Source organism: Apium graveolens, chromosome 10 (assembly GCF_009905375.1).
Source record: "Apium graveolens cultivar Ventura chromosome 10, ASM990537v1, whole genome shotgun sequence".
NCBI lineage: Eukaryota > Viridiplantae > Streptophyta > Magnoliopsida > Apiales > Apiaceae > Apium > Apium graveolens.
The window spans coordinates 226047519-226065710 of NC_133656.1; the positions used below are offsets into that span (position 1 = coordinate 226047519).

Below are 18192 nucleotides of genomic sequence, written 5' to 3' on the forward strand. Positions count from 1 at the left end.
CAGCTTTTTCTAGGAGAATACTTATTAGGTGTGTAATTGTTATGTTTGTTAATCCCTACCTTCCCATTTCTATTAGATTTTCTTTTAGTTTCCTTTTTATCCTCAACCAATTTAAGCCTATTTTTCAGCTGATCCAAAGTCATGTGTCCTATATTCACCTTACTGGCATTTTTAAATGTGCTAGCTCCTTCTTTGACAAAGTTCTTGAAAGTTGAACCATCCTTCTTATTGAGATTATTCTTTTTAGAATCACCTGCCTGTTTTAATTGATGAGCTTTCAACGGATGCTCTTTTTCTTCCTTCAACGGATAACTTTCATCATCCGTTGATTCCGCATCCGTTGACAATCCATCAATTAATTCTAACTCCTTTTTGTTTTTCTTCCAGGCATTCTCACAGAAAGATTCAATTCCCTGAACCTTGACAATCTGAGCACTAACATCCCTAGATGTTTTCCAGGCCTTGATTATCTCTTGCTCACTTTCTAACTGTTTAGAAAGAATTTCTACTTTCTTAACAGCTTCTTCTAGTTCACTTTCAACAGTCAAGCATTTAATTTTAATCTTTTCAAGCTCAATTACCTGATTCTCTAACACAGCATTTCTATCACTTAAAAATAAATTATTCTCTTTGATTCTTGTGTTTTCTTTAGCTAGTGATTTAAGGAAAACACGCAAATGATATAATTCATTGGACATATCATTTATGGCTTCATTACATTCAATCTTAGAAAGTTGAGAGAGATCAGTAGTAATTACCTGGTTGCTTGATGAACTAGTTTTATTTTCATCAGAATTAGCCATCAGGGCTAGGTTGACATATTCCATATCATCATCTTCATTGGCTCCATCTACTGCCCAATCCTCTTGAGTCAGAAAAGCTCTTTCCTTTTGTTTGAGCAAATCAAAATACTTCTTTTTGTAATCAACTTGCTCAAATCTCTTCTTATCAGAGGTTGGCTTCATGCACTCATTTGCAAAGTGTCCACTAATGCCACAGTTATAACATTTGAACTTAGATTTGTCCACCATGTTTTTGTTTGGCTTAGTGAATTTTATATTTTTCCTGAATTTCATCTTTGCAAACCTCCTGGGCAGAATGGCCAGATGTTCATCAACATGAGGAATTGTCTTCATTCTCAGCTACTTGCTCATTTCCCTTGCTTGATTCTGATTTGCTTGTGCCAATTTTGAGACTTGGCATTGTCTTTTCCTCATTCCTGGCTTCAATCTTCTCATTGTCATCTACAAGTGCAACTGATCCTCCTTTTTTCTTTCCCTTTTCCAACAGCTCATCTTGCTCCATCTCAAGTTCATATGTCTTCAAAATTCCATATAATCTTTCAAGTGTGAAGTCCTTATAATCTTGAGAATTTCTTAGAGAAACAGTCATAGGCTTCCATTCCTTTAGTAGAGACCTCAGAAATTTTAAATTGGAGTCCTTGACTTGGTACACTCTGCCAAATAACTTCAATCCATTCAACAGTTTCTGAAATCTGTTGAAGGTATCATTCAATGATTCTCCTTCTTTAAAATGAAAATATTCATATTGTTGAATGAGAAGCTGCATTTTGTTTTCTCTAACTTGCTCAGTACCTTCACAGATAAGTTGCACAGTATCCCAAATTTCCTTAGCAGTTTGGATGTTAATGACATTGTCAAACATATCTTGATCTAGGCCATTAAACAAAATGTTCATGGCTTTCTTGTCCTTGTGAACCTCTTCAATATCTTCAACAGTCCATTCTGCTTTTGGCTTGGGAATAGACTGTCCAACAATAACTAGTAGTAGTTGTGGCCACCTTGTGAGGGATGTGAGGACCATTTTCAATGCAGTTGATGTAGCTTTCATCTTGAGAGAGAAGATGTAAATGCATCTTCACTTTCCAGTGATGATAGTTATCTCTTTCCAGGATTGGAATCTTTACACCAATATCCTTCTTACTCATGATGTTAGTAGAATAGATCTTTAAACTCTTTGTATGTTAAGAGCTTGCTCTAATACCAATTTTTATTCCCAGTGAACTAACAATGAGATTTACAGAAGAGGGGTTGAATGTAAATCTCAAAACTTTTTCAAGTTTTGAGCAGTTTCTAGGCTATGTGTTTTGATGAGCACTTGCTTTCAGCTAATGCAGACAGATATATATTCAAACACAAATGTAAAGAACAAAACAGACTTAAAAACTTTTCTGGTGGATTTGTTGTTCCACCAGAGATGTGTTATTTCAGAAAATCTGTGATTCAAAGAATTAAATCACAGCTGCGTCCTAGTACAAACTAGATGATTTTCTCTCTGGATTTTTCTAAACAGCTCTGGAAAATTCACACTATAATTACTAGCTGCTACTTGGTTTATATATCACCAAGCTTACAAGTGAAGACAAACTGTAAAATACAATTAAAAGATTCTTCACATGTTTCTTCTTTATTTCTCTATCCAATGCAATTTAGGTTTAACTATGAATCTTTGAATACTTCCTTGTTTGCACCAGAATGGAAATGTTGCATTTTCTTGATTCCTCCTAGAGGATGCCACATTCCAGTTTGTCTCTGTCAACCCATGTGCCTCTGTCAGCTTATGAATTGTCACTATCAACTGCTATTGAACTAAGCATCTGTTGAAGCTTTCATCCGTTGATGCTTTATCCGTTGAAGCTTTATCCGTTGAAGCTTTATCCGTTGAAGCTTTATCCGTTGATGCATTAGCAGTTGAAGCTTTATCCGTCGAAGCACTCATCCGTTGATGGATGTTATCCGTTGAAGCTTTAGAGACATCCGTTGAAGCTTTGTTTCTCATTCGTTGAAGGCCTTTAATATCAGTTGATACTACTTCACTTATACAAAATTACAAGGCATGAAATATTTTCAATTAGCCCTCCTATTTGCATATCCACTAGTAGTCAACATGACTGATAATTTCCCACAACATCTAAGAATTATAACTTAAATACAAAGAATGAAATGTGCTACAATACTAAACTTATTTCTAAGTAAAGCTACTCCTTTAACGGATAGCCAAAATGTTTTTATCCGTTGAGGCTACAAACACTAGATTTCTACTTAGGTGTTTTGTTTAACTTATCATCAAACTAATACACAAATTTCTAACAGTTTCAGTTAAAAAAATAAAAGGTAAAATATTTCGGGTAAAATGATAATTAATTAATTATACTATTAAAAGATAATGTTATTGCTTATTAATTTTTAAATAATATGACCAAAAATTATGTAAGATGCACGGTTCCCTTTCAATATTTGCTATTTTATAATTTGTATTTTTGACAGTTTAATAATTTTTTTGGTTAAAATAGTAAATAAGTAATACATAGGGTATATATTTAAATTTTAAAAGATTATATATATATATATATTAACAGTAAACATGTTGAGCAAAATTGAAGTTAACATGTGCAAAAAATACCTATAAACACATTTAATGTAATATATAAAACACAGTCCATTAAATAAAACTCGATAAATAAAGTTTGAGCGTACCAGCCCCAATGCAGCCAACTTGCGTAGTTCACATACCCAAATAAACTCATAAATCTGAATAGACATCTAATATCTATTCGATGCGGGATTGGGCTGTTACAAACTCCCCACTTAATTCGGTTTGGTTCGGTCCTGATTTTTAAGAAATTCGGTATTCGGACCGGGAAAAAAAATTCGGTCCGGTCTAGTTCTTGTAAAAAATATTTCGATCCGGACCGAACAGATCGAATTGACCAAATCATAAATACTATAATTTTATATTATATATTTTACATATATTTTAAAAATTACAATCATAAATTTTAAAATATACAATCATAAATTTTAATTTTGCACTCTTAGAACTATGCATAGCACCTTACTTTAATTATATTTTAGATTTCTTGATTTTTGGTTTAAAATTTTAATACAATTTTATTTTATTTTTTAAAATCAGTCCATTCGGTCCAAAACCGGATCGAACCGAATTATTTCGGTTTGGTCCGGTCCATAATACAATTTCTTGAGTTCAATCCGGCCTATAATACAATTTCGGTCCGGTTCGGTCCAAGAAAATATGAAAATTTGGTTTTTTTTCAGTCTTTTTGGTTCTGGACCGGGCCGAATGAATGCTCAGCTCTAGAAATTTCCGTTATCTTAATAATGTGAGGTTGATAACTCAACAATCATAAAAAAAAGGTTGCGACTATTATTATAATCCACGAAAATATGTTTAGGAAAAAATATTTTTTCAATTATCTTTTTAACATGAGATAATTAGAGGCGGACAATGAAAATATTTCTATTATTTATTTATTTTACCCGAAATTTCTTACCTTTTATTTTTTAAAAAATTAAAGCTATTATGTATGTTTTTTTTCTTCAAATTTTTGGTCTTTGCAGTTTGCACCCCTTAAGGGGTGCAAAGTGAAAAAAACTTGATTTTAACGGTTTTCCAACCCTTTTAACGGAACTCCGTTAAACGGGTGCAGACTGCAACGACTTTTAAATTTATTGGGTGCAAAGTATAAATAATTAAAGTATGAGACCAAAATGAAAAAATACCCAAACGTAAGGAGTGCAAAGTGCTAAAAGCTCTTTAAAATATTGTGAAACCTCTTTTGTTCAATTATAAAACGTTTTAGTGAAAAGGTATTGCAAATTATCAAAGTTATTTTAATGTTGCTAAAAGTGAAACTAGCAGTTTTATTTGAAGATCTGCAAATGTTTTGAGACTTTCTTATTATGTTTTAAATATACTTGCGGGGGAAATCCTTTGACTGTTTTAAATTTAACCTTTCAATGAGAAGTAATTTGCGAGGTTTAATCACGTTGTTTGAAAGAAAGAAAAGGAGGCAATTGCAAAGATGATTTATTCAGGGCATGCGGGAATTAAGTAAGTGTTATTGTATAAAGTTATTATTATATATATATACATTATAGTCGTGTTATAGTACAATTTGGTCTAATATACTTCTTTTCGAAATTATACTGGTAAGTTAAGTTTTGAGTTTGGAAATTGTTGAAAAGATGTTTTAAAAGAAAGCGGAAAATCATTTATGGAATTTGGAAATCTTATTTTTAGAATTGTAACGTAAAAAGATATTGGTGTACTTTGGGGTCGCAGATGTTATATTCCGGTACTTGTTTATGGATTAAACATGTTATATTTTATTGAAATTTCTTATTGACGACCTATTCATCCGAGTCCGGATTTGGGGGCATGCTGCCATAATAATAATTTCCTAGATCAATCGAACTAGAAAAGATATTACAAATTGCAAATGAATAAATAAACAATTCTATAATTTTTGTAATTTTTATTTTAGTCACTAGAACTTTTACAGAATTTATGTTTGTTTTTTAAATAATTAAATTTATATTGCCCTAAAAAAATTTGTAGGTTGGAGCCGAAATCAAAGTCAAGAAATAAACTTTTACACTTTTGCAGAGTAGTTAGTGGTTCTGTAAATTCGTGAGCTGTAACATAGGAACAGAGTATATTCGCGAGATAAGCAAACATGCAGAAACAAGATCAAGCCATCTAAACTAAACACAACTTACTTAACTCCTTAACCATCATCCTTTGGGATTCGGACCTTGTTGTAATAAAAAACTCCATATCCATGTACATGAATCTCACCCTCAAAGCAGAAAAAAAGGAACCTCCTTTCCTTTGTGAATTAAAATATTAGAAATGCCAGAAGTACTCCTGATTACATAAATATAAAATAAGGTAATATAATAATACCAATATTCTTGATAGGGAGGGGGGGTCATAGATAGTTAAACTCTCTAAACACATTGGTGGTCAGCTTTGAGTTCTTCTAGTCAGGCCAATCTTAACTACAGATACAGACACACACATACATACATATACAGAAAGAGAGAGATTGTGTGAGAGAGATTAAGAGAGAGATTGAGAGGGAGAGAGAGAGATTAAAAAGAGACTTTCTTTCTGGGGAGAGAAGAACAAGAAGCAGGAGAGAGAAAGTGAGTTGTCTGGGAGATGTAGTGCAAAATACAGGCCATCTTTTAACAACATTTTCTTGGTCTTTTCAACACTTGAGCACCAAAACATTTCCCACTTTTTCATCTTTCTTTTGTCCCCCCCTCCCCCCCTCACTTTCCTATTTTTTTTGTTTTTTGTTTTCCGGTGACCACTTTTCTTGATTTTCCGGTGCCCGGATCTTTCCGGCATACAGATTCTTATCTTATTTTCAAAAGGGTACCATTTTTTTTCATTTGGTTCTGATCTTGAATATTGATTGATACTTTACTATTATTATTTAATCTGCTACTTGAGCTGAGGGGAGCTGAAAAAAGTCAAAAAGTACTCAGCCTTTTAGTAATACTCGATTTGTTAGATTTAGATTTTGTATTTTTAGTCCAATGTAATGAAACTCCGGTGATATTTTTCCGGCCATTTCAGCATCAAATCAGGGCGGTGAGAGTTGAGATATAGAAAAGTTACCGGAATGAAAACGCCGGCAAATGCTGCCGGAGCTTCTATGGCCAATCCCAGTGAAGGTCAGCTCTTATTACATATGCATCTCATATTTTGTATGTATATAGTTTATTTGTTTATTTTGAAACTTAAGCTTTTGTAAGCATTGGAACAACCGGAGAACTAGCTGTTTGATTGAATGATTTGTCCTTTGTTTTGGGTTTTTTTTTTTAATTTTATTTTCTGAGAAAAAAATATTATAGTTGAAAAATGGAAATGAAAATCTTGGAGATGTAGATTGAGATTGTTGCTAATCTGGGTAATTTTTGAAATAATTGAATAAATTTTAATTTTTGTTCATTAAAATAAAACAGGAGCGGAGAAAAAAAGTTTAATAAATCAGGAGTTATGGCAAGCTTGTGCTGGACCTCTGGTGAACTTACCGGCAGCTGGGACCCACGTCGTCTACTTCCCTCAGGGACATAGTGAACAGGTTGCCCTTCACTTTGCTTCTTCCTTGCTATAATGCGCCACCTTGGACTTGTGTAATAAATTTATGTGTTTTTTTGCATATTATTACAGCAATGGGTTGGGTTGGTGGCTTGAATTATTTGGTTGAGAATGGTTTAATTTGTATTGTCTTGAATTGGAAATGTGGCTTAAAAGTTTAAAATTCACATGAATGGTGATTTACATGTTGAGTTGAGGTGGTGTGCTAGTGTGCCCTGGGCCCCTAGCTAAAGTGGGTTGATGGGTATGAAATCTTTTGTCTTTCCAGTTACCTACTTTGACCTAGCTTCTCTGGACATATCAGGGTAAGATGTATGCAGGCTGTTTACTCTTGTAGAATGAGTGGTTTATAAAAGCTTTTAGTTAATCGGAAATTTCTTGGGAACCAATTCGTTTTCCTTATCATTACGGAGAATGTTCCAGTTTGTGCTTCTTGTGAAAGTGTGGTAAATCTATTAGACTAATTAGTAAGACTATGAGGGTAATAAAGACAACGATCTATGGATTCTCCTGGATTGATACATGAATATGAAGTGGGAGAATACTGACCGGGTATGCATATCAGTCCGTGTGGACTTTTTTCTTTATTTACTTTGCTATAACTACTAAAGCTATTAGTATTATGCTTCACAAGTGAAGATGACAATATGATCTTATATAGAAAGGAAAGAAACTTAGTTCATAAAGGTAAGGATTTATAGCCAAGTCTGTAGAAAAGTAGTGGGATTACCTTGCTTGGGAAACTGAATAAATGTAATGCACTCTCAGTCTATCAAAGATGTTCAGGTTGCTTGCATCAACTATTATGAAGACCACATTTAAAGCTCTTGGTCGTGCCCAGTCCAGAACGTGTCGACATGTTTAGGGTCTCGAAAAGTTCCCTATGTATACAATCTTACCCCATTTTTCATAAAGAGCTTGTTTTCAAGGGGGTGACCACCTAATCCGTGACCTCCTTCATTCTAGGCTCTTGATTACATACATATATAGAAGTTGTTCTCAACTTGGATATACTTACTATGAAAAGTTTTTTTTTTGATACTAGGAAATGTTTAATGCAACTATTTAAGCTTTGGGCTATATTGTTTCATCCTTGTTGTGTCTAACTAAATTGTTCATTCTCAGGTGGCAGCATCTATGAAGAAGGATGTAGATGCTCAAATTCCAAACTATCCTAATCTTCCCTCAAAGCTGTTGTGCCTGCTTCACAATGTGACATTACATGTATGCATTACATAACTTGCTTTTCAGTCTCTCAGTCTGTTCAATTTTTTCCGCGCGCTAATACAGCTCTCTTTCTTCTGATTTTAGGCTGACCCTGAAACAGATGAGGTCTATGCTCAGATGACACTCCAGCCCGTTCCTTCGGTAAACTTAAGCTATTTAACCAATGTTCTATATGTAACTTGTTCGAGAGTAATTTGATTTATTAACTAAAGTGTATGCAGTTTGACAAGGATTCGCTGCTAAGATCTGATCTGTCAATGAAAGCGAATAAACCGCAAACAGAATTCTTCTGTAAAACTTTGACCGCAAGTGATACAAGCACACATGGTGGATTTTCTGTCCCCCGGCGTGCAGCAGAGAAAATTTTCCCTCCACTTGTACGCAACTCTATAAAATCACAATCTTCAATATGAAAATACTTAAATTAAATTAATAAATTGTATAGATACATATATATCTTTTGAACATTATTCTTGTGCTTTTATAGGATTTCACCATGCAACCACCTGCTCAAGAACTTGTTGCTAGGGATTTGCATGACAATGTTTGGACATTTCGTCATATTTACCGTGGTAATGTATATTTTAGCCCCGATGCTTGATGAGTTATTGATGTGTAGGTAATGTATATATTCCTGCTTAACATAATGATACCAACCATTTCATACTCCAGGGCAACCAAAACGTCACTTGCTTACTACTGGGTGGAGTTTGTTTGTGAGCGGTAAGAGGCTTTTTGCAGGGGACTCTGTATTATTTATTAGGTAAGTCCCAATTTTTAGTTAAAGTTGTACTGTTATTACAAATCATGTTGTCTTTCGAAGGTTTTTTCCTTTTTAGACATCTTAGTTCTCAGATTGGGGTCAGCTCCATACCTTACCGTTTTTAATGATATTGAGCAGGGATGAAAAGCAACAGCTTTTGTTGGGTATTAGACGGGCGAATCGCCAACCCCCTAATTTATCATCGTCAGTGTTATCTAGTGATAGCATGCATATAGGAATTTTGGCTGCAGCCGCCCATGCAGCTGCCAACAATAGTCCATTTACAGTATTTTATAATCCAAGGTTTGTGGCTTTAATTTCATTCTTGGTTTGTCTGATCTCATGTATAATCTCTTTATTTAGACACCATATCCATGCAGGATCCTGAGACACACACGCACAACACTCACACCACACGCATACCACACGCACACACATATGTAGTAGTAAAATAGGTTCAGGCTGGCAAGCTAGATGTGCTATATTTAAAGTGATTGAGATTGGATTATTACACTGTTTTTGCAATAGCCCTCAACTTGCACTCCATAAAGACTTAATCTTATAAAGTTTTCTCTTTACTGGTTCAGGGCTAGTCCATCAGAATTTGTGATTCCTTTAGCTAAGTACTACAAAGCAGTATGTAGTAGCCAAATTTCTCTTGGTATGCGTTTTCGGATGATGTTTGAAACTGAGGAGTCAGGCACCAGAAGGTATCAATATTTGAGTTCATTATTTAAGTTTTTAAAATTTACATTGGCTTGAATCAAGTTGCTAAGAAATATATGTGTTGATAATATGTTCTCCTCTCTAAAACTTGCAAGTGTATGGCGTATTCAATAATGAGTAAGAAGGACAAATGTTTTGCAGGTATATGGGCACAATTACAGGAATCAGTGACCTGGACTCTGTGAGATGGAAGAACTCACAATGGCGTAATTTGCAGGTGTAACATCTCTATCATTTGTTGTGGCTCTTTCCCACTTTCCTGATGTAATTTACTTCTTTGGATGACCTAGACATGTAATCATATTATTCTTTGGGTAGGTTGGCTGGGATGAATCAACTGCTGGGGAAAGACGTAACCGCGTCTCTGTTTGGGATATTGAACCTGTAACAGCCCCATTTTTCATATGCCCGAGTCCACCCTTTTTCAGATCCAAACGGCCACGACAACCAGGAATGCCAGGTGTGTAAATTGTAAAACATTTTCTTAGCTAGTGAATTGATCAAGAACTAATGCCTGTCTTCGTGGTTTATGATCCCTTTTAGTTTCAAGTAGAGAAGTAGATTATAAAATAACTTTACCCAATTGGGATCCTCTATTTGTAGGGTTGTGAACTTTTATCTATCCATTTTTGCTCTTTCTTTGAATGTCTGCTACTGTCAGTGTAGCTAGACTGCTCTGTGCCTGAAAAAACTTAAATAATAAAGAACAATGGATCACATACAGCTTTGGCAGTGATCTTACCCTCAAAATGTTTCCCTGTGCAGATGATGAAACTTCTGATCTTGATAACATATTCAGGAGGACAATGCCTTGGCTTGGTGATGATTTTGGCATGAAGGATCCGCAAGCACTTCCTGGTCTAAGCTTAGTCCAGTGGATGAACATGCAGCAGAATTCTTCCCAGGGTAACTCAGGGCAGCCAAATTACATGAATTCCTTGCCTGGATCTGTTCTACCAAACTTTACAGGGCCAGATCTTTCACGCCAGTTAGGCTTTCAAACACCACAAATCCCCATGCAAAACAACATACAGTTCAATGCTCAGAGAACGACCCAACAAACTCAGCAGCTTGATCAGCTTCAGAAGCTAGCACCCTCCTCGTTAAATTCCATAAGTTCGATGATGCAGTCGCAGCAACAGCAGCAACAACAACAGATGACTGATATCACCCAGCAGCAGAGACAAAATTGCTCGAGTCAAACATTACCTGCAACCCAAGTTCAAACACAAAGCTTGCAACCACAAAATCAGATGTTGCAGCAGCAACCATCTATCCCAAATCATCAGCTGCACAGAAGCATGTCACAGAGCCTCCAGCAGCAACCACAACATCAGCAGCAAATTGTGAGTCAGACACAGCAGCAAAATATGATCTCATCACAGCAGTCTGATCAAGTTAGCCAACAATTACATATGTCAGAGAATCAAATCCAGATGCAGCTTCTACAGAAGCTTCACCAGCAACAGCAGTCTCTTTTAGCTCAGCATTCGGGTTTACAGCACCCTTCTCAACTTTCACAATTACAAGATCAGCAGAGACAGTTGTTAGATTCATCCCAGAGCTATTCAAGGTCCACAAGTACAAGCCAAGTGCAGGAAATGCCTCAAATGATAACCAGCTCACTCCCACAAACACATGCTATCCCTCAGGAAATGACGAGAAATAATAGTCAAACAAATTTCGGTTTCTCCCATCCATCCCAGCAGTCAAAGCTCCAACAGCAATCTGGTTTACTTCCAGAATTTTCTGGACATCTGGGGCATAACCAACCTCCAATGGCCAATCATTTCTCCGCAGGCGGAAGCAGCTTACTGACAGGAGCAGCAGGAGGTCAGTCTGGGATTACAGATGACGTTCCATCTTGTTCCACATCACCTTCCACAAACAATAGCCCAAATGTGATTCCATCAACAATAAATAATAGGGCAAGAAATTCCAACTTGGGTGATGAGTTGGCTCAGTCTTCTGCCATGCTACTAAATTATGGGAGTATGGAAACGTTCTCAGCCCATGCTAATTTAGCAAAAGATTCACACCAAAAGCCTGATATCAAGGCTACATTGAACATGTCCACGAGTCCGAGCCAAGGATTTTTGGCACCACAAACATTTCTAAATGCAGCTGGTACACAAATGGATTACTTGGACAGTTCATCTTCTGCAACTTCTGGTCGTCTTTCTCAGAATGACATCCATTTACAAAATAGTAACACACTGTGTTTCAATTCGCAATCTATCCCCTTCAGAGATTCTAGTCATGAAGGAGAGGTTCATGTTGATCCCCGAAACAATATTCCATATGAGGCAAATATTGCTAGTCAGTTGAACATGTCCATGATTCCTGATACTATGATTGGTAAGGAATTGAATGGATCAGGAAAGGATTTCTCCAATAATCTTTCATCAGATGGAGGTATGCTATCCAATTATGAGAACCCCAAGGAAGCTCAGCCTGAGCTTTCTTCGTCAATTGTTTCTCAGTCATTTGGAGTGCCGGATATGGCATTCAATTCAATCGACTCCACAATGAATGATAGCAGTTTCTTGAATAGTGGTGCCTGGGCTCCAGCACCACAATTTCAGCGAATGAGGACATATACCAAAGTAAGTTAATGATTTTGCAGATTGACTGCATATTCTACATATTTTCTACTTGTTTTCTAGCTTTGTTATTATGTCGAATATTGACATGCATGCTTCTTTTGAAGGTATACAAGCGTGGAGCAGTTGGAAGATCAATTGATATTGCTCGTTACTCAGGATACGAGGAACTGAAACGAGATTTGGCTCGTAGATTTGGTATTGAAGGGCAGCTAGAAGATCGACATCGGATAGGGTGGAAACTGGTTTATGTGGATTTAGAAAACGATGTGCTGCTTGTTGGGGATGACCCTTGGGAGTATGTTTATCATCTTATTAGTCTATTTGCATCTTAATCTTACATTTACAGAATCTGTTTTATGAAACGTGACGACTAGTACTTTTGCCATTTGGTCCGAAAAACAGTATTTACGGTAGTACAAGTCACCCTATAAATAATGTGCTTTATTGCACATGTTCTCTACATTAACTGTGGAAATCCATGATTCTGCAATATTAGTAGCCGATATTATTTAGTCAACGTTTATATGCGAGTCTGATAATCCATATCCATTTCAGGGAGTTTGTGAACTGTGTCCGCTGCATCAAGATTCTTTCTCCTCAAGAAGTACAACAGATGAGCTTGGATGGAGATTTCGGAAACAGTGCTCTTCCAAATCAAGCCTGCAGCAGCTCTGATGGCGGAAATGTGTAAAGTACTTTCCTGCCGAATCTTTGAGCTGTTTGTCTGACAAGTTTACTAATATCATTTACCACGAAGCTGTACAAGTTTGATGTTCTGGCAGATATTTTCCCTGCACTGGGTATATATTCTAATGAGCCATAAAGGGTTGTCCTTGAAGTTTGGATCCAAGACATTGGTCCAAATAATGATAGGGAATTGTATGTTATAAGTTTTTAGAAGATAACCCCATCTGCCATTTCACTCTTAGACATATGAGATTATTGTGAAATTCATTATCATTAAGGAAGTTCCAAGCTTCTTGTGAATTCATAAAACAGGTGATGAGTGTATAGAAATTAGAAAGTTTGTCTTTGTAAGCGAAGAAAGTATGCGTTATTTCGAGTTTTAAGGTTCCAAATCTGCAATGGCAGATAATGCAAATAGAGACATTACTAACTTGCCAGTAGAGAGATTCAGGACTTGACATTTGAACAGGAGGTTAATTGATCTGATAGTTTAGTTGTAGTGTAAGCTTGCTAGCTAGATCTATTACAAGTGTGTATTGTTTATGTACTGGAAAGTGGAAATTATCATTTCTTCAAATGTTGCAACTGATTACGAACTCAGGAATTTTAGAGTAATTGTTCAGTCATATTTTTAGATTTTTAACTTGAGACTCCCCGTGTCTTTTATTATATTGACTTTTTGCACACACTAAAACCGGATAGCTATATTAAAAAAAAAAAAATCCTTTTGTGAATGTAAGTAGACTATATGTATAATAATTTATAAAAAGGAAATTCAAAAAAATAACTTTGCATCCGGAAAATTAATGTGTTTCAAATATCAAACGTAATAAAAAAAAATGAAGTATATCTTTATTCCCTACAACTCAGGATGAATCCTGTATTATAATTTATAGGAGATAGCTTTTCCATATATTGTACAGGTAAGCAAAACCAAAATGTCAACCACAATCATAAGCTAAAAAATATTTTTTTTAATATAAATTGTATATAAAAGAAACAGAATTTGGACGTCCAGCTACAAGTGCAGGAACTTTTAGCAATGAAACTTATACCCCTTCTTTCACCGGGTTCAAAATTACATGAGCTATATAAATGTCATCAACATGAACTCCAAAGATTTTTTCCCCAGTTGTATGCACTGTTATGCACCCATCAGACACAGACAGCTGACGACAACCATTTAAAAGAACAGAAAAAGGATTTAATATTAATCTTTCTTAAGGTACAAACAAATTGTTGAAAGGTATCAAACTCATCTTCCGAATCTTTCTCAGCTTCTTGCAATGTCAGTGAAATGCCTGCTCAAACCGTCCACAAATTTGGTACCTACTATTTATTTTAATTGAGTATCTCCGCAAACTATATCACTATATTCCTTTATTCCTTTATTTTATATATAATCGTAAAGCTCAGATGCTTTTATGCCGCAGCCACCCCAGCAAAAAACTGCATTGGCCCGGAGCAGGGTGAAACAGAGTACTCGCGTTGTTTTTTCACCCTGGATCTGCGTTTCTCCTTGTGCTCATCAGTTAATATCTGCTTGCAGCGGCACTCTGCGCTACAAAAAGCCTTTTCACCCCTGTGGAAAATAAACACAAAAACTCTAAGAAACTGTTTAACAAGAACACAGACAATTTCACAAAAAATCCCACATCTAATACCCATATTCTTTGACAAAATACATATGAAAACAAATTCACTTTGTGTAGTTCAATTTTTCCCACAAGTTAATTGGAGAAGGGATGCAGAATAAAGATGCTGTATAACCACCAAAGGGAGCTAACAAGAGTTATAAATAAAGGTTTGACACAATAGATTGTCACATTCAATCAAAATAGCAGTTATTATCAAGTATTAAGTATTAACCAAGAAAAAAGTTGAGCATTCTGATAGTTCAGACAGAACACCGCGAATGAAAGGAACGGTTAACAGAACAACAAAAAGGTGATGGCTATAAGAATAAAAAAAGTGTTGCAACTTGCAAGTATTTGTGTGCATACAAGTTAAATCATCTCACTGAACTAATTCACATATCTAACATCCAGTGGCTGCAATTCATTTTCATGATAGGAGATGGGACAATAATATAGAAATTAACACCAATGACAAGGATATATAACTAAATAGGCAACCAAAGAAAAGGAGGGTGCTCTTTTAGAAAAAAAAAATGTAAATAAAATGTACGGTATGGACAAATGCACCATGGACAAATGCACCACCATATGCATAGCCAACTATCCAGCACAAAGGGAGGGGTAGAAAGGCACGTAACTAATTGCTCAATGTTATTGCTTCATGTTCTAGATTTTAAGTTAGAATATTGTACTAAAGATTCATATTTCACAATATTCTAACTTTGAAAATCAATGATTCACAACCATACTGACTTCGGCGGTAATTAGTTCTAACAATGGGGCATGGTGGTAGCATTTATCAATTAAATTTCCGGCTCAATTACATATTACTGGTATAGGAAAGAAAGTCCGATTTTGATTTTCTAGTATGTGTCTACCAAGAAAAAAGTTCCAGTGAAATAAATTCCAAATTCAACCACAATGAGTAACAGGTACTTAAAAATTTCAACTAAATCTTCTCCGTGACGGAACTTCAAAAACATAAAAACTATTCTCCCAACTTTGTCAATCCAAAAAGAAGAGGAATATATACATGTACTTGGAAAAGTGTCTAACCACTTTTTACTATCATCTCAAAACCGTCTTTTCAAAAACAAATAAATGAAACTCTTACATATTACCAAGACACTGGAAGAGAGGATTTGACGCAAACAAGTCATACTTCCACATCACTTTAAAACAGATACGAGGTAATAAACTACCTCTGGAAGAAAATCACAAATATCAAAGTATAAAAATCCATTTTTTTCCAGCTAATTTAAAATATTTAGAAAGGTCCATATACAAACATTGGAACAGCTAAAAAGACTACAGTCTATTGATATTTAGATCACCTAGCAAATTAGTACCCAGTAGAGCCAAAGATTAGAATTAAATAATCATTCCGCGCCATCAAAGTGTAATATCTTTGTTACGAAATATAGACCTTTAATAACTTTGACCAAAAAAACATTAAATTCTGCATATCTAAACAGCTGCAATTGTAACATAATAGAAAACCAGCCTACTGAAATCAGAATAAATTATTCATATTGAATATCCTGCAGCAATTGAAGGTAGTTGTAAATTAAACATAATCATCAAAAATAGATGGTAATACAAAGTTGACCGGCCAATGTTAAAACTAGCGTTTCTTTCACCAATAGTTGACTCTCCTCCTTGAAATTATACCTCAATCATTAACAAAAAAGACAAATATACATATAATTCGTTTCTGGCACAATGATTTCTCAGCATTCAGATCCAGCTAAGTAGGCAAACAAACAAATTTTCTCAAACAACCTAAATCAAGTGGTCACCGTTTTTTGACTATCTTCTCAAAATCACCCCTCAATGATTAACAAACAAGCAAAAACACATGGTACTCTAATCTAATACAACTTTCCACGGCACTAATTTCAAATGCATTCAAAGTTAAGGATTTCCACAAACAACTCAAATCAAGAAACACTACTATAACGCTCGAATTAGCAAGAACAACTCATTAACAAAAGTTTTTTAAAAATACATCATATATATGTGAGTGTACATGAAATCCATACCTATACATGAAAATGTCCAACCCGTGAAGCTGCTTCTTGCAAAGATAACAAGAACTCAAAAAATCAGCAGCCCCAAAAACAGCCTTAGCTGCAAACCCCCCCACCGGAGGCGAGGCAGCATAAAACACACCGGAATTCACCCAAATATTAGTACCAACAACAGTTGTCTCCTTCTTACTAGTCAAATTCCCATCAAAATACTCTCTTTTCTTAATCAAATTATTCCCAATATGCGAAATAACACAGGTATACTCCTCAGATAACTCCATATCGTCCTCCAAATTAGACCCATCATCATTCCCACTATTAGAGTCACCCAAATTTCGAAAAATAGGGATAGGATTGGATCTTGGAGAAACACCCAAGATTCCGGGTCGGGTCGACTTAAAAGGGTCATCCAATTGGGTCATAGCAGCTACAATTCCAAGACCCACAACCCCATCAACCCCACTTTCAAATTTCTTGGATGATTTTGGGGGAACATTAATTGGGACTTGGGTTTGATCAATAGGGCTCAAAAACGAAAGATTTCTAGATAAACTCCTCTTGTTTCCCCTCAATTCAGCCATTTTTCAAGAAAACTAGGGTTTATAAATTCACCCACAATTCTCAAAATCAAAAGATGATTGTTATCTTAATACACTATATACAGTGATATGTATAATGGGTTTTTGTTAGAAACTGAAATTGAGACATACAAGAGAGTTAATTGAAAATCAAAACACACACTCATACACACACACAAAACACACAGTAACTATGTGTAAGGAGGGAGAGGAAGTATTGTTCTCTCACACTGAAACAAATCCGTGGTTTCAGTAGAGAATATAAAGCAGCCCGCAGATTTTTTTGCTTTTTTTTTGGAATTATTTTTGTGTTTTTTTAAAATTTGGAGTTATTATTTAATTATTGAGATGTGTGATGTGTAGGAATTATGTAGTAGTGTGACCTGTCATGAGTAATAGTTTCAATCATTGCGGTCGACATCGATTAATAATACTATATAGATTCCAAGGCAAATTATTATATTTTGAAATGATTCTTCATTAATAATTTGGACTTTATTTAATAAATTACTAGGTCCATCTAACATATAAATTTTTTCTGTATGTATTTTGTTTCAATCCGTCATTTGACAAATTTGAATTATTAAAATCTGAATTACTAAAATCTCGAGTCAAACTCTGAATATTAAAATCTCTTAATATATTAAACTCTCAATTATAACAAATAACATCATTTGATGATAAATATAAAAAGAACATGTGAATGATATTATTTTACTATTTTTTTGTTATATTAATGATATTTTTATTTATATATAAGTATGTGATAATAATATTTTAATATAAATAATAATATTTACTGTGTGATTTATCATCTGTATAATTATTATTAATAAAATGATCAAAATAAATAGTGTAAAAGTTACGAAAACGAGAACAAGTATCATAGATATATCACATCACAAGCATACGTACCAAAGTCAGCACTTTTTTAATATATTTTGCCGTATACATAAACTAGCTACAAGGGCGTATAAATTAACACCACTAAAAAGAGTATAATTA

At 34.9% G+C, this 18192-nt stretch overlaps 2 protein-coding genes across 5 annotated transcripts; one reads left to right on the forward strand and one right to left on the reverse strand.

Annotated features, from left to right (window-relative positions):
- Window positions 1-5731: 5731 nt before the first annotated feature.
- On the forward strand, window positions 5732-13384 carry LOC141692273 (auxin response factor 19-like). 4 transcript variants are annotated; one of them, XM_074497021.1, is made up of 15 exons: window positions 5732-6309; window positions 6409-6506; window positions 6798-6916; window positions 8059-8157; window positions 8245-8301; window positions 8382-8537; window positions 8648-8732; window positions 8833-8923; window positions 9062-9226; window positions 9511-9633; window positions 9791-9866; window positions 9968-10109; window positions 10415-12255; window positions 12360-12550; window positions 12811-13384. In XM_074497021.1, exons 2-15 carry the CDS (start codon window positions 6455-6457, stop codon window positions 12944-12946), a joined length of 3333 nt encoding a protein of 1110 aa, XP_074353122.1. In that variant the 5' UTR covers window positions 5732-6309; window positions 6409-6454; the 3' UTR covers window positions 12947-13384. The 4 variants fall into 4 exon arrangements, with proteins under 4 accessions (XP_074353122.1, XP_074353123.1, XP_074353121.1 ...); XM_074497022.1 differs by having other exon boundaries at window positions 5732-6204; XM_074497020.1 differs by having other exon boundaries at window positions 5732-6506.
- Window positions 13385-13896: 512 nt separating this feature from the next.
- LOC141689525 (FCS-Like Zinc finger 14-like) lies at window positions 13897-17433 on the reverse strand. The gene is made up of 2 exons (XM_074493848.1): window positions 16622-17433; window positions 13897-14524 (listed from the first exon to the last, which is right to left on the reverse strand). Exons 1-2 carry the CDS (start codon window positions 17188-17190, stop codon window positions 14365-14367), a joined length of 729 nt encoding a protein of 242 aa, XP_074349949.1. The 5' UTR covers window positions 17191-17433; the 3' UTR covers window positions 13897-14364.
- Between the last annotated feature and the right edge of the window lie 759 nt (window positions 17434-18192).